At 45.6% G+C, this 14167-nt stretch overlaps 1 protein-coding gene across 2 annotated transcripts in view; it reads right to left on the bottom strand.

Annotated features, from left to right (window-relative positions):
- The window catches only part of MTCL1 (microtubule crosslinking factor 1), a 124021-nt gene that overhangs the window by 27364 nt on the left and 82490 nt on the right, over positions 1-14167 (bottom strand). The window contains exons 8-10 of one of the 2 annotated variants that reach the window (XM_011936599.1): positions 11829-11951; positions 8481-8711; positions 6636-6833 (exon numbers count right to left, since the gene is read on the bottom strand). In XM_011936599.1, coding sequence (XP_011791989.1) covers positions 6636-6833; positions 8481-8711; positions 11829-11951 — 552 coding nt within the window. The remainder of the gene's footprint in view (positions 1-6635; positions 6834-8480; positions 8712-11828; positions 11952-14167) is intronic. The other variant, XM_011936600.1, reaches the window with a different exon arrangement.

Raw genomic sequence — 14167 nt, 5'->3', positions numbered from 1 at the left:
TTTTTTTTTTTTTGAGACAAGGTCTCGCTCTGTCTCCCAGGCTAGAATGCAGTGGATCACGGCTCACTGCAGCCTCAACCTCCTGGGCTCAAGCAGTCCTCCCACCTCAGCCTCCCAAGTAGCTGGGACTATAGGCATGTGCCGCCACATCCAGCTAATTATTGTATTTTTTGTAGAAACAAGGTTTCATCATGTTGCCCAGGCTGGTCTCAAACTCTGGCCTCAAGTGATCCACCTGCCTCAGCCTCAGAAAATGTTGGGATTGTAGGCAGGAGCCACCGTGCCCAGCTGCAATGGACTTTTGATGGAGTAGAAAAGCCTGTTTGTTCATATTTATTGCTCTTTTTCTCACAGGGAACAATTTTTACTTTAATAACTCCAGGACAAAAGGCATTAAGAGTACAGTTCAGTTAACATTTGAAGAACTCAGAAGATAGGGAACCATCCATGAGTCTTACACATTCTTACCAACCAACTGAATAGAAATAAATTAGCACTATACTCAAAGACATGCTCGCCAGGTATGTGAAGCTGTGACAAACACAGAACAGTTTTTAAAACTCCACGTCAAAAAGTACCTAAAAATTAGCCAGGCATTGTGGCTCTTGCCTGTAGTCCCAACTACTCAGGAGGCTGAGATGGGAGGATGGCTTGAGCCCAGGAGTTCAAGGTTACAGTGAGCTACGATCACACCACTGCCCTCCAGTCTGGGTGACAGAACAAAACCCTGTTTCAAAAAAAAAATCTAAAACTTATCTAAGTACAGTTGAGTGATAAGATGTGTCACAACAATCTTTTCAGAAATATACATCTTCATACAGAATTTGTTTGCTGAATAATCACATATATTTTGTGGTAGATTTGTTTTGGAGTTTCATCTCTGGATTTTAAATTAAAAATCACTGCTTTTTGAGTCAAGAGTATTTCAAGCAGAAAATAATGGTAATAATTTTGATCCAGTTTTTGGAGAAGTCATTTAATTTTCTCTGAAGAGAAAGCAGAAAACCATATAATACATTGTTATATGTAATCAATAGTTTCCTATAAATGTCAAGTTACATATGGTATCAGACTATGCTGTTCTTGGCCCATACACTACATGACATTAGAATCAGAACTGTACAGTCCTCTTGCAGATTGGAAACCTGGTTTCTCTGGAAGCAAGTACTTTTTGGCTTTAATAGATACTGAATTCAATAAAATTTAAGCCTTAATGATTTATGTACATTTGCATCAGAGTAATCAAAACAGTGCTCTATTAAATCAGGATAATATCAACGTGGAATGAGCTCCACAATTGTTTTGGGGTGAAGGTGGCCAAAGGGAGCAAGAGAGCCCAGCTCAATGCTGTTGGTACCTGTTATCATCATTCCCCAAGAGCAGCATGTGGCACAGCAGGAAGCCAGGCCAGCTCCTACCATTAGCACGCAACAGCATAAGCGGACGTCCGCATTAACATTTCTGAAGACTCTGACTGAGCCGTAGATGGGCATGATTTTTCTAATGACTTTCACAACATAAAAAAAAAAGTAACGATAATTACTAATATTATAGGTGTTTCCTATGGCCAGGGGGTGTACTAAATTACCGCCAACATGACCTTATTTATATGTCACATCAATTTTGAGTGCATACGCTATGTTCCCCATTTTACAGAGGAGGAGCTACGGCTGGGAGTGGCTGAGGGCCAAGGCCCTACTGTCAAGGAAGTGAGATCCTGGACTGCAGTCCAGGTTGTCCCCTTCCAAGGCCAACAAACTGAGCCAGGAATATTCGAATTCTGACATTATACCCTGCCAAGCCTTTTTCCTCTTCTTCTTCTTCTTCTTTTTTTAACTTCACCTTGCAGAAGCCATCTAATCCCCATGAAGCTAATTCTATTTCCCATATCAAGGGAAATTAATGACAGTGAGTCATTCTGAAAGAATACCTAAAAGTTAACTTCTCCTATTTTTTTTCCCCTGGTGGCACCCCTTGCTGGGCTACCTTTTGGGTTAAAAGATGACCCAAATCAAGTCAAGAATCAAATGGAGACTCAGGTCCATTGAGACGTGTTTATGATGTAAGTCTTCTTGGACATGGGGCTTTCTGAACCTTTTGTGCCGGGGTCTAAGATGCAACCTTTTAGCTTGTACATGTGTTGAGTGTAGGTCAGTTTCAACTAAAAAACCGGCCTTTTCATTCAGAGATCAGCTGGCTGATTTTCCAGCAAAGTAGCAGGATAAAAAGCTTCCAACTATTTCCCTCTCCTCTGCCTATGGGCATTACAGCCTCACCTAGCTCAGCTCTCGAGTGAGACTTACAATGTGCTGTAATACGTCAAACTTTTTAACAGGTTCAGAATTGGTCTTTGGTCCATCAGACTGCTATCCAAGTCTATCTATCCAACTCTAATATCCAAGTCTATTAATAAGTATTACTAATAGAAAGTGAAATGGAAGTTTATCAATAACGTAACGTATCAAGGTATTTGTGACGCAATGCTGGCTATTTTTCAAAATTGTTCTTGCCTAAGATTTCTAAGATTTCATCAGGTGAAATCACAGCTCCACAAAAGAGCTAAACCACCACCAACTACTTTGCTTGCATCAGAGCCACTAACTTTATAACAGATTATAAGCTTAATCTGAAGCTGGAACACACATTGACCTGCTGCTATGGGTTAACCCACAAAACAACAGTCACAAAATAGAGATGACAGCATCCACGTTTATTTAGGCTCCTTGACAGAGGCAGGGGAATTCCAGAATGATGCAGTAGCTGCCAGACCCCCACAAGGCACGCATAGCTCCTTTTAGAGACCTCACTTAGCATTCAACACAGGCAACTCCTCCACCAGCAGGAGTCCCTGGAGAAATTCTTTACTGTGAGATTAGCGAGAATTGATACATTCACACAGCCAGCAACATTTTCATAAATGAGCCATTTGTTGTTCTCCTCAATGTAACCTTCACTGTTACATCCAGAAAAGTTCTTTTCTAAAAACCATCATCCCCTACAGAGAATGGGCCACTGAAGACAGACCTTGAAAATATAATCTGTTGATATCATGGGAATTAGAGTCATTTACACACAGAAGTCCTCTGCCCTCTGGCCAAGAGTCTGCCCGCTGATCCTGTCCAGGAGGGCTCTGGGCTGTGGTCTCCACAAATGTCACCGAGAGCTTCCCAAGAACGAATGTGGATCCGGGAAAGAATAAATGAGGCACATATTTTATAAGCTGTAAACACATTTATCAATCCAAAGGCTTAGGAAACCACGGCAAGTCTGATGGAAATCAGGTGGCCACTAGGGAAGAAACTTATTTGTGAGGTCCCCGGTTTAGTCAGGCACTTTGGAAGGCCTGTGGCAAACTGCCGGCCATGGTTGACTCTGGGAGGTAGGACAGGGCGCGGAGAGTCCTTCCACCAAGCACCCATCTGTGCATGTGAATTTTTACCTCACGCAGGGGCTACTTGCGGAGTGACAACAACTGCCACCACAAGTACATGGCAAAGATAAAACACTTCACGATCCCAAGCTCTGGTCTGGTTCCTTTTACAGAAAGAGTAGCATGCCTTATAGGGGAGGCCTCCCAGTTGCAGGATAAACTGAAGAATGAACCACAGTATGACGTACAAAATTGAAATGTAAACACCATCTAGGCTCAAGAGAACTTTCTTATTTAAAAAAAAAAAAGTCAGGCAGACCACAGTTCTGATGTGAGGCCTCCTCTGGCAAGGGCGCAGTTTTTGCAACTTGGGCAAGCAAAGGTGGGCAGCCTGCGTGGCCAGAAAGGAAGACTGCTGGGGCCTGGGAGAGCCACAGCCCCGGAGGCCCAGGGAGCCAAGGGCTTTCTGTCTGCAGGAGAAAGGCTGACTTTTCAGGCAGCCCCTGAAGGCCCTAATGCAGCACAGGAGCCCCGACAAGGAGCAGAGGTCCAGGGAAGTGGAGTTTACTCAGTCCTGAGGCTGGACTGGGTGAGGCTCTTTAGTGACCTGTAGCAGGTGAAGACTGAAATACGAAATACAATTCCTTCAGCTCTTGCTATGAATTTTATATTAGGTTCTTCATACTTTTTTTTTACTTAGTTGTTTTATTAAATGATAAAGAGAATTAGGCACATCCCTGAATGAGAAAGTAACTCCTTTTTAAATCAGTTAACCCAAGTAGGGAAAACGAGCTGCTGGTGCCCCAGGGCCATCATTCCCACACCATTCATCACCTTGTGTGAAGAAGCCGGATTCCAGGAATTACTAATCAGTATGAAATGCATAAACAGCCTTAGGAATGCTGGCCTCAAATGCTTAACACAGTGGCAAGAGTCTTGGAGCTCAAGGAGAACTATACGATTCCCTCTGAAAAGCCTTCACGGTGGCTCTGGAGCCACCAGGTCATGACCATGAACTCATGCAGCTGAACACTGGGAAGCAGGGAATGTCTGCAGAGCCAAATGTTTGCCAACCTGGTGATTTGTTATGAGCCATCCCAAGGTTGACCAGTGCATGCAGTTGTTTTTTAAACCTCTGCGGACATGATAAATGTTGCCATTTACTTGAGTTCAATTGTGAGAATGTTCCATATGTCACAAAGCAAAGACCAAGGCCTGAGGAACATTGTGACTGAGAACTCGTCCTTGGGAAAACGGCTTGGCTAGGTTTCCCATGCTACTAATCGCCTTGCGAGGTGCTCGGCGTTTCTGGAACGGCCCGGCTCTGTGCAGCTCTGCGAGACACGTGCCCTGGCTCTTGCATCCCAGCTGCCTGGCTAATACTCATGCCAGTCACAGAGAGGCAAATCCTCTAACCGGGAACGTGCCCTCCCAGAGAACCAGCTGTTGTTACAGTAGAGCTCGTCCATCTTCCGTCCTTGGACAGATGAGTGTTGTGCACGCAGTAGTGAGCTCCTTACTCACTACTGCGGACACTGGCCCGCTCGGCAGACCTGGGTCTCAGTGTCTGGACCCCACCCGGCCACCTATCCACATGCTTCTATAACACGCAGCCCATAGTGGAAGCTCACGGGGTCCATCTCTCGCTAAAAACTAGTGTTGGCAGAAGCAGGAAGCAAAGGGAAACGACATTAAAATATGCTGAATGTAAAAGGTTCCAGCTGGGTGACTTCACGTTATTTTCTACCCTGAGGGTAACATTTTCCATGACTGTTGTTTAGAAAACCAGATGTGCGAGGTTTTCTCCTCGTCCAGAGCATCTGCGCGAGTGCCTGGGAAACACGGTGTCTTAGATGCAGCAGGTTTGCAGTGAGGTGGGAACAGTGGCCATCAGTGGCAATATTATGGGAGGTAAGCACACATGCTTTATGGGATTGAATGACAACATTTCTTTCAAAAAAGAAAAATTAGTCGATTTTAAAGCATTATTTGCAAAGTAGCATTTTCATTTCTAACTAGATTATTGCTGGAAAACTCACTCCATGGCCCAAATTCTCCCACAAACAATGGCATAACGGTATTCTTTCTGATGGCTGTGAATAAAAGTTCCTTTGAAAGTATCATCTCCTTCTTAAGTCATGTTATTCAGGGAGAATGAAGGGGGGACGGGTGTACGTAGGAAACAGCTGTTTAGGTGTGAAAATCTGACTGTATAGAGAGGGAGCAGGGGGAACCCAAATTCCCCTCAGCCTACACTCAGAAGGTCGCCGCCTGTCATCTGGATGCCAGCCAGCGCTCTGGCAACAGCCCGCTCCCATTAGACGCAGCGGCTCCGGGCCCCGGGAGCCCGGGCCAGGGAGGAGCAGCAGTTGCAGCGCCCAGTGCAGAGGGAGTGCCCCAGAGTGTCTACAGCTGAGAGGCTAGAGCCGCACCCATAGGACTGCCACCCCTCGTGGCCACCTGGCCCTGCGCCCTCAGCCCAGAACGCAGGCCTCCTAGGGCAGGGGCGTCCAGCTGCACCCCAGGAGCCTCTGAGAAGCTTTATTATCATTAATACATAGTCAAGTTGGGTTAGAGGGGACTCAGAAGCCTGGGAGCGAGAGCGTTAACACAGGGTCCGGCTCAGGACCTCCTGACTCCAAATCCTCCGTCACTGACATTTTGGTATAAAAATGCAGGCAGTTTGGATGTTATCAGTAGTATCTTTTGGTTTATTAAGTCGAGTCTATTTCTATGGTCTTTGGCAACAATAACAGCTACTTAATAACACTGAAGTCTCACCTCTCATTCTACATACTTTAATTTTTTTCAAGGTGTCATCAAATACTTTTATCTGGGAGCATTATGTTTCAAGTGGGCCAAAGAGAACTGGAAATATTTCTTCCACGTAGGGGGATTTTTTTTTAAACTTGTCCTTTGCTCCTTATATGTTATGCTGCCAAATGAATGACGTTGCCAATGACAGACTCTCTGAGGTAAATTCACTGGCCCCAGCAGGGACACCACCATTGATCTGGCCTTACTACAGTCCTTATTTCTATGGGTAACTCAAATGAAAGGGTGGGCTGACATTAAGATGAAAGGCTTGATGAGGTGATTTCTAGGAAAAACCCAGCATCACAAATGACAACAGGTGACCGCAGTCAGGCAGTAGAATTTTCTACTACCTGAACACCAACACTGGAAACAAAATGACACAAATGTGGCTTCGGAGTCTCCTCTCCCCGGTATGGGCAGGGTGACGGGCTCGGGCTGAGGCACCCACCTGCTTGTGGGACTGTCCCCTGTCCGTGGTCTGCAGCCGTAAGCTGTGGTCTCCTATCTGCACCCGGGAGTGTGGGGAGTGCTCCCCCACTGGAAAGCCACAGCCTCGGTCACTGTCTTCGTGGTCTGGGCCATCCGCCTGGTGACTCCCCTGGACTCCAAGCTCCCCGAGCCCGGAGAGGGTCTCTGGATGCTCACCCTGAAACAGGCAAGAGGTGACGATCACAGTTTCAGCCAAATCCTTTTGCTGTAGAGCCTGATTTTCACTGTTTGAGGATAATGATCCATTTTATGGATTCTCAACGCCTATACTTCTCAGTCCTTACCCCTAAAATGCTCATTTTGGCCATTTCACTCATTGGCACCTTCTGCATTTAAATAGCACAGGGTGGGTGCTCAACTTACTAGAAGACATTAAGAGAAGACATTAGAAGACATTAAGGAGAACTTCTAATTCTACTGTTTTTAAATTAGTATTACTAACAGCTATGGTTCTGTAAGTTAAAGGCGGAGGAACTCCAGGGTACTGATCAACAGGAAACTTTAAAACGATTTCTAGGCTTTGTTTAATAATGGTTTTCTACGTCATGGATAGTTGGAAGCTGGCGGAATTAGTTTTTGAAGACTTTCTTCACCCTGAGGAAAAAGAAGCACTGTATTTTCCCATTCCTAGGATGAGAACTTAAAATTACATACACTGTTCCCCAGAGTGAAAACCAGACAAAAGGTCTTTGGGAGCTAAAAAGAAACCAGCTATTCACAATGCCTCGAAGCAGCTGGCCAAGAAGCCAGGGTCGTGGATGTACAGAATACACAGAACACCAGTGGCTCCAGCCCCGGGTGCACCAGGAAGCAAGGCCAGGAAGGAGCCCGCAGTGCAATCAGTCACTCTGACTTAATCAATACAAAAGCAATCAGAAGGCAAAGATCTCTGTTCTGTTTCTATTATAAACCTAGGAATTGAGGCATAACAGGAAGAACATATACAAATTCCAGAGGTGGCAAAGTGAGTCATCTGAAGCTTAGAAAAGATCCTTTTAAAACTGTGTGGGCGGGACGGGTTTTCACATCTAGGAACAAAACTCAAATAGAAAGAAGAGCAAAAGCTTTAGAAACCAGCTTTTACAAACCAGCCAGGTTTGAATGAGATGGTGCAGGACCTCAGGGTGTAACGTCAATGAATTTATAAATGAGCAGCAAAGGAGACAGGAGCGAAACTTCGTGGAGTTATGGACCAGGGCACTCTTAAAACTAGGTCAGAGCATAGCACGGAATTCTTAGTTTCATATGTAACTGGACAAGCTGCTGCATTTCGATTTCTTGGATCAAAATTGACAAAACAATTTAAAATAATAATGACTTCACTACAACGCAAAATATCCATGTGGCAAAACTGCAATTGTATACCATGAATATGTACAAATAAAAAAAGAGAGAGTAGATATTGAGTAGGTGACCAACAGCACCTGCCTCTGCCAGTCCCTCACTCATGAACATCACGCAGGTTTCATAGGGAAGTCTGTGGTTTTCTTCATGTCGTTCCTGCACTATTCTCAGTAATTTATGCCTAGCACTGCATACCTGCTCTTGCTACTGTAATGTCACTTCTGTTATATTTGCTTGTGTATAGGAAAATGATTGATGTTTCAGTCACCTGTGTTCAATTTTCTCTGTGTCTGTATGAATTGCTCTAAATTTTTTTTTGTAGCAATATTAGATGTTAATCAAATATTGAGAAATAAAATAACAGAGAACATGACTGTGTGTAGGGTGGGTGGGGAGATAGCAGTGTCTGGGGTCAAGAACAAAACAGATGCAAATAAAAGGAACTTGACAGTGGCGTTACCTCTGTGAACTCCTCTCCTTCCTCCTCCATCTGCTTCCCTTGCCGCCAGTGTTTCAGCAGCCACCTGAGTTTGACGTAGAAGAGGAAAATGTTCTGCTTCAAGGACCGGAGCTCCTGCTGCATCAGGTTCTTCTCATCACTCCAGGTTCGCTCATGGAGGGTGTTTTGCAAAGCCAGGCTGTGCATCTCCAGTTCTTTCCACCTCAAGGCATAGAGGTGCTCCTCCTCCATCTTGAATGGAACAAAAGAGACAGTGTGACAAGCGGCTAATCCAATCCGTCCCCCAAACCAAACCAAGAGTCCCTGCAAACTGCCACTCAGTCTGTCGTGCTGCCTATAAGACGGGAAACACAGGAGCCCCCAGAAGTTTAGTTTGATTAAGGGCTTCAGACGTTTCCTGTTGACAAAACCCCATGAATCTTGTCATTCAGAAACAAGTGCTATTTCAAAACAAGGTATTGTGACAATTTTTCATTGCCAAGTCTCTCATGGTGTTTTACATGTCTCTAAACTCCTTCAGGAAAACCGTGTCTCGGAAGTGCGGCTTACCACTGACTTCAATCCCATGTAAGCAGATTCCATTTCCCCTCTGTACATGGGCTGGGCACTCAAACGCACATTAAATTGTAGAGAAGAAAAGAAGTGGAATTCCTTCCCCTCTACTTCCTGAGCCCCCTGACCCCCCCCACAGCCCTGACAGAAGAGAACCCCAGCTGGTGGAGAGCACAGCAGGCTGGGTGGAAGGAATTCTTCCAAGTACGCAGGCCTCGACCGCATACAACAGCGAGGAAGCAGAAAAGTGGGTCTGAGAGCCCATTTCCACGCTTCAAGACTTGACGTTCCTATTTGATGTGCATATCTCTTAGGATAAGAAAAGTGTCACTGAAAAAGTATCATGCATCTCCACATCAAATTCCCGTTTTTTAAACACCCCTGGTATAGACACTCTTCTAAGCAACAAACGATTATTGTGTATCAACACTAAAAAGCAAAAGAATGAATAAGATACCGCTTTGCACACAAGGGCACAAGAATAGCATCTATAAATAATATTTCCAGTAGCTAAAGCGATACTATAGGATCAAAGTTTTGTGTTCTATAGACCGATAAAAGGTTCGAATGCCAGCCTGAAGGTTATCAGCTGTCCTCTCTTAACACTCCTTCTTATGCCAAAAACCAAGGAAGGGATTTATTTTTCTCTTTAAAGTACTGGATTAATTCTCAGAGGCCATGGGAATAGAACCACAGCTGCCGGAGGCCAATGTGCTGAAGGCCAGGGAAGAGCCAGAGGCAGCTCTGCAAAGGTCCACAGGTCTAGACAACAACTTGGTGGCTGTTCTCCTAATACCTGACCTTTATTGTAGTTTTGGCCGAAATCAGAGAAAATAGGTGATTTTATTCACCATCTCAGCAGCCCTCAGCATTCCATCACTGGTTCTCTCCTGTGGACACAACGGCAGCCTAGTGCACCAGACACCCAGCATCCGCAATTTCCTACTGATACGTCAACGTGGTATTTTTTCGGGTGGGGGAAGTGTATTTAACATTTCACACTGAAGATGTAACAGTCATGGGATCTTTTGCACCATCTGGTTTGAGTTAGGTACATGACAACAGAAGAGGCAGTTAATCTATAACAAAGATCAGTAATTAAAAAGAAGGGAGGTCTGGTCTCTGGTCTCTTGGTCATTTACAGAACAAGAACAATGAGGAAGAGAGTTCATCTACAATCTAAGAAACAAAACTGCAAACATGTTCATGACTCAGTCTCCAAGACTTAACTTTGCCCTTGACATAATCAATTTAGAAAGTCCCGTAGTTTTATTTTCATTTACAAGTCTTAGCCAACTGACTCGTGCTGGGCAGGCTTCACTGGCCTCAGGGGCCATGTGAAGATAATGTGAGCCCCTTCGCCGCCTGGCTGCGGAGAGGAGCTGAGACACTCGACCGCCTCCAGCGCTGCGCCCAGGCCCTCCTGGAGAGCCTTCTTTTCTCTCCCTCATGTCTCCACTGCCCTTTCCAGCTTCTTCTGTTCCACGACTCCGTGAACTCCCCAAGTCTCAGAGCTCAGTCCTCTGCCCTCTGGGCACCTTGGGGGACACTTTCCCTTCCCTTCTGAACAAGCCTGAGGGACATCTGCTACCATTCGAAGCCTCTTCTGCAATACTCCTTCACCATCAACCCACAAACTAGAAACATGTGGGCCCCGGACATCGTGCTAGCAGCATCTTCAGTGATAAACTCACTCTTCAAACAATTTTTGGTGCCATGCAAAACTTTTTTTGTTTAATTACTTAGGAATCTATCTTTCAAGTAATAGGGAATTATTTTCCTCTGATAATAAGATGTGCAACTTGACCCCTAAATGAAACACTTAAAAACTGAGTCATGCATGTAGTGGTACAAGTTGGCAGAAAGTATTTAGATCTTGGCATTCGGCCCTGCCTTCCCTAAGCTGCAAGGTACAGAGAAGGCACTCACTCGTTTAATCAGTTTGTGATTAAATCACACTTAAATCACATGGCCTCAGTCAACATGGGGGCCTATGTGTAGCACACATTCCTTGCCAAAGTAAGTTCTTAGATACACCAGGACTTTATTTGCATAGGATATTTATTTTAAAACACCAAGGTGCTCTATTCAAGATCAACTGCTTTGCTTTGTTTGGTTTTAAAGACACAACTATCTTTCAAGAACAAATACACAGGGGAAGAGCAGCTGCAGCAATTCTGAACCTAGATATCTGTCCACAACTTCATTAGGTTTGGGGTGGCAGGGATTGGGCCGTTCTCATGGATGTCCAGGGCGAGGAGTGCCCACATCTACGAATCCCTTCTACTCGGAACTCTGGGGAAGGATTTGTGGATAAAAGGTAATTAGCCAGTACCAGGTTATTCGAGAGTAACAGAGGTTCATCAGGCCACAGCTCAAGTTGTGGCAGTTTTCTGAACGCAACGGCTTAGGGTGAGGTTGCTGATTTTTCTATCAGAAAATTCACCCAACATTAGCAGAGGTGACAGACACACTTTTCTGTCCAGTTGCATTTAGGCTCTTACTTGATGTTAGGCTGGTACTGCTGCAGGAAAGTTTAGATTAGGTATGAGGAAGGCCTTGCTGACACCACAGTGTAAATGCTGAAAAGCATGTGCCAGAGAAGAAAGGTAGAGTTATCTTTAGGGGCATCTGAGAGGGGACAGCTCTACTGGGTGACCTTCCCATAGGTGCCCGGGAGTCTAGCAGCCTGTAAGCAACAGACAGCCTTCTTTGAAAGTGCATTGTGGCATTTCTCCTTTGGGGCTGTGCCGTTCACGAAGCGGTTGTGCTGAAAAATCCGTGTTGAATATTTACCTTATGGATCTTGTTTGTAAATGTCTCTGTCTCCTCTTGATGCAGTCTGGCCGCCTGCACGAGCTGACCCTGTAGCTCCTCTATGGATACACTCTGCTCAGGTAAAACAGAGGGGCCCCTGAGCTGATCGGTGGGATAAAGGAAGGGGTTTAGTGGAAATGAGAACTCTGCCTGAGGTGACGACGCAGGACAAACATCTGCACAAGCCGGGGACACACACGGAGCGACACAGCATGTGTGGGCGCTGCAGCAGTGGAGTGACTGGGGCAGCCCCCCTGGGGTTTCCCTCTACACCCCACAGCTCCCTGAGTTACCTGGGGAGGGACAGCTCCACCTGCCCTGCATCTCTTACCCAGGAGGGGAGTGGGCAGCTTCCCCCACCACCATAACCACAAACCAGACTGAGAGGAGGAGGCCAAAGTACCCCAGAGGTGTCCTTGCTCCCACAGTGGCTTCTGGACGCTGGGACGGTCAGAGCTGACTATGACCGAGGCAAGCATGACCACCTATTACATGTCAGCCTCTTGGATTCCCTCCCCAAGTCATGGGGTCTTTCTGAGTTGCATAGTTAATTTTTTCATATGCTTTCTTATTAGAGTTTTTCCTGCTCAGCCGAGGGTGTCTTTATCAAGGTGATCTGACCCCAATGCTCAGGGCAATAGGGTGGGGGTTCATCAATGAGCAGAGATGCACGGCTTCAGGCCTCCCAATCGCACATGTTGCCTAAGGAGAATCGCACAAAGATGTACTTACTACATTTAAAGACAGGTGGTGGAATCTGTATCATGACTTTTATTGGTCAAGTCTACCTTTTACGTTCTAATGCCATGATAGAGGAGTCAGTGTCACTACTTTTGAAATAAAATGTGCTTTTTAGAGATGGAGACACTGTTATGCTAAAAATCTCACGCATCATCAAAATTTAAGCATGACACTTTATCCACTGGATTACGCTACTTGAAGACAGGTGATTTATAGAACTGGGAATTCGAGTAGATTGTTGCAATAAAGTACGTGCTGTTTCACTGGTTCATTCTGAGTCCCTTTAACTCATCTACTACTTCTCCCTGAGGATACTGTTTGCTCCTCCTAATCTGATGGTACCTGGGTAGTCAAGAGTGAAGATCACACCCTAAGAACAGAAAATGCAAAAAATAAAAGAGCAGAGCACTTTCCTTAGCACTGGGGACATGAGAAAGGGGTATTAAGGAAAGAAGAACGGAGACAGAAAATCAGACACTGGGGATGCACCAAGTTTGGCTAAAATTTTGAAAACTAGAGATTTAAACATCGTATTTTCAGAAAACTCAAGAACTTCTGAGAGCATTAAATGCTTCTTTGCTTTGCTAGTTGTTCGAGACTATTCCAGTCTTCTATACATACGAAGCATTGTTTGGGGTTCTCTGAAAAGATGCATTTCCCTCCATGCTGAATTGACCTCAATGACTAACTTTTCATTTCTAAAAGTTCTATTACTTAAAAAATATGTGTGGTCTTTTAGGATGGTGACATACTGTTGTCCTGTTTGGTTGCCTTTAATAACTGTGAATGCACTTAGCTGATAGCGTCCATCTGAAAATTCTATTATCTGCGGTCTTAGGGTTGAATCCTATTTGCCGTGTCTGCCAACTCGTGTTCCTGCTGGACGTTACTGCCTTGTGTGACTTCATCTCCCGGGGGCGCTTACCTACAGATCTGGTATGGATCTGGGTGGAGGATGTACCTCCAGATTGGTTTCCTGTTTGCTGGAGCTCGCAATATGACATAAATCCCTTTCCTTGGGGATTCCCGGACCAAACTGGTAACATCAATTCAAAGCCTGCCCCTGGCTGAGGCCAGCTCTAGCCCTCCCACTCCTGACCCAGAGCTTCTGCTGGGGAAACAAGTATCCGCACTGCCTGCTCGCTCCCTGCCCCAGGGCCAGCAGGCAAATGCTTCTCTGGTTCATTGATTTCCTCTCTTTCCCTGTGATGTCGGGCCCCATCCTCTGTTCCTTTGGAGCTGCTGAAACCCAAGGCTCCCAGTTACCAGTTCTGGCAACAATCTCCCTAATCCACCCACCCAAAGGCCACAGAGGCCGCTCTGGGTCTCCATGGTTTGTTTGTTTGTGTTTGTTTTGAGACAGGGTCTCGCTCTGTCGCCCAGGCTGGAGTGCAGGGGCGCGATCTGGGCTCACTGCAGCCTCCACCTCCCGGGCTCAAGCAATTCTCCTGCCTCAGCCTCCCGAGCAGCTGGGATGACAGGTGCCTGCCACCATACCCGGCTAATTTTTGTATTTTTATAGAGATAGGGTTTCACCATGTTGGTCAGGCTGGTCTGGAATTTCTGACCTCAAGTGA

Source organism: Colobus angolensis, unplaced genomic scaffold (assembly GCF_000951035.1).
Source record: "Colobus angolensis palliatus isolate OR3802 unplaced genomic scaffold, Cang.pa_1.0 Scaffold155, whole genome shotgun sequence".
Taxonomy (NCBI): Eukaryota; Metazoa; Chordata; class Mammalia; order Primates; family Cercopithecidae; genus Colobus; species Colobus angolensis.
This window is presented reverse-complemented; position numbering and strand designations above follow the sequence as displayed.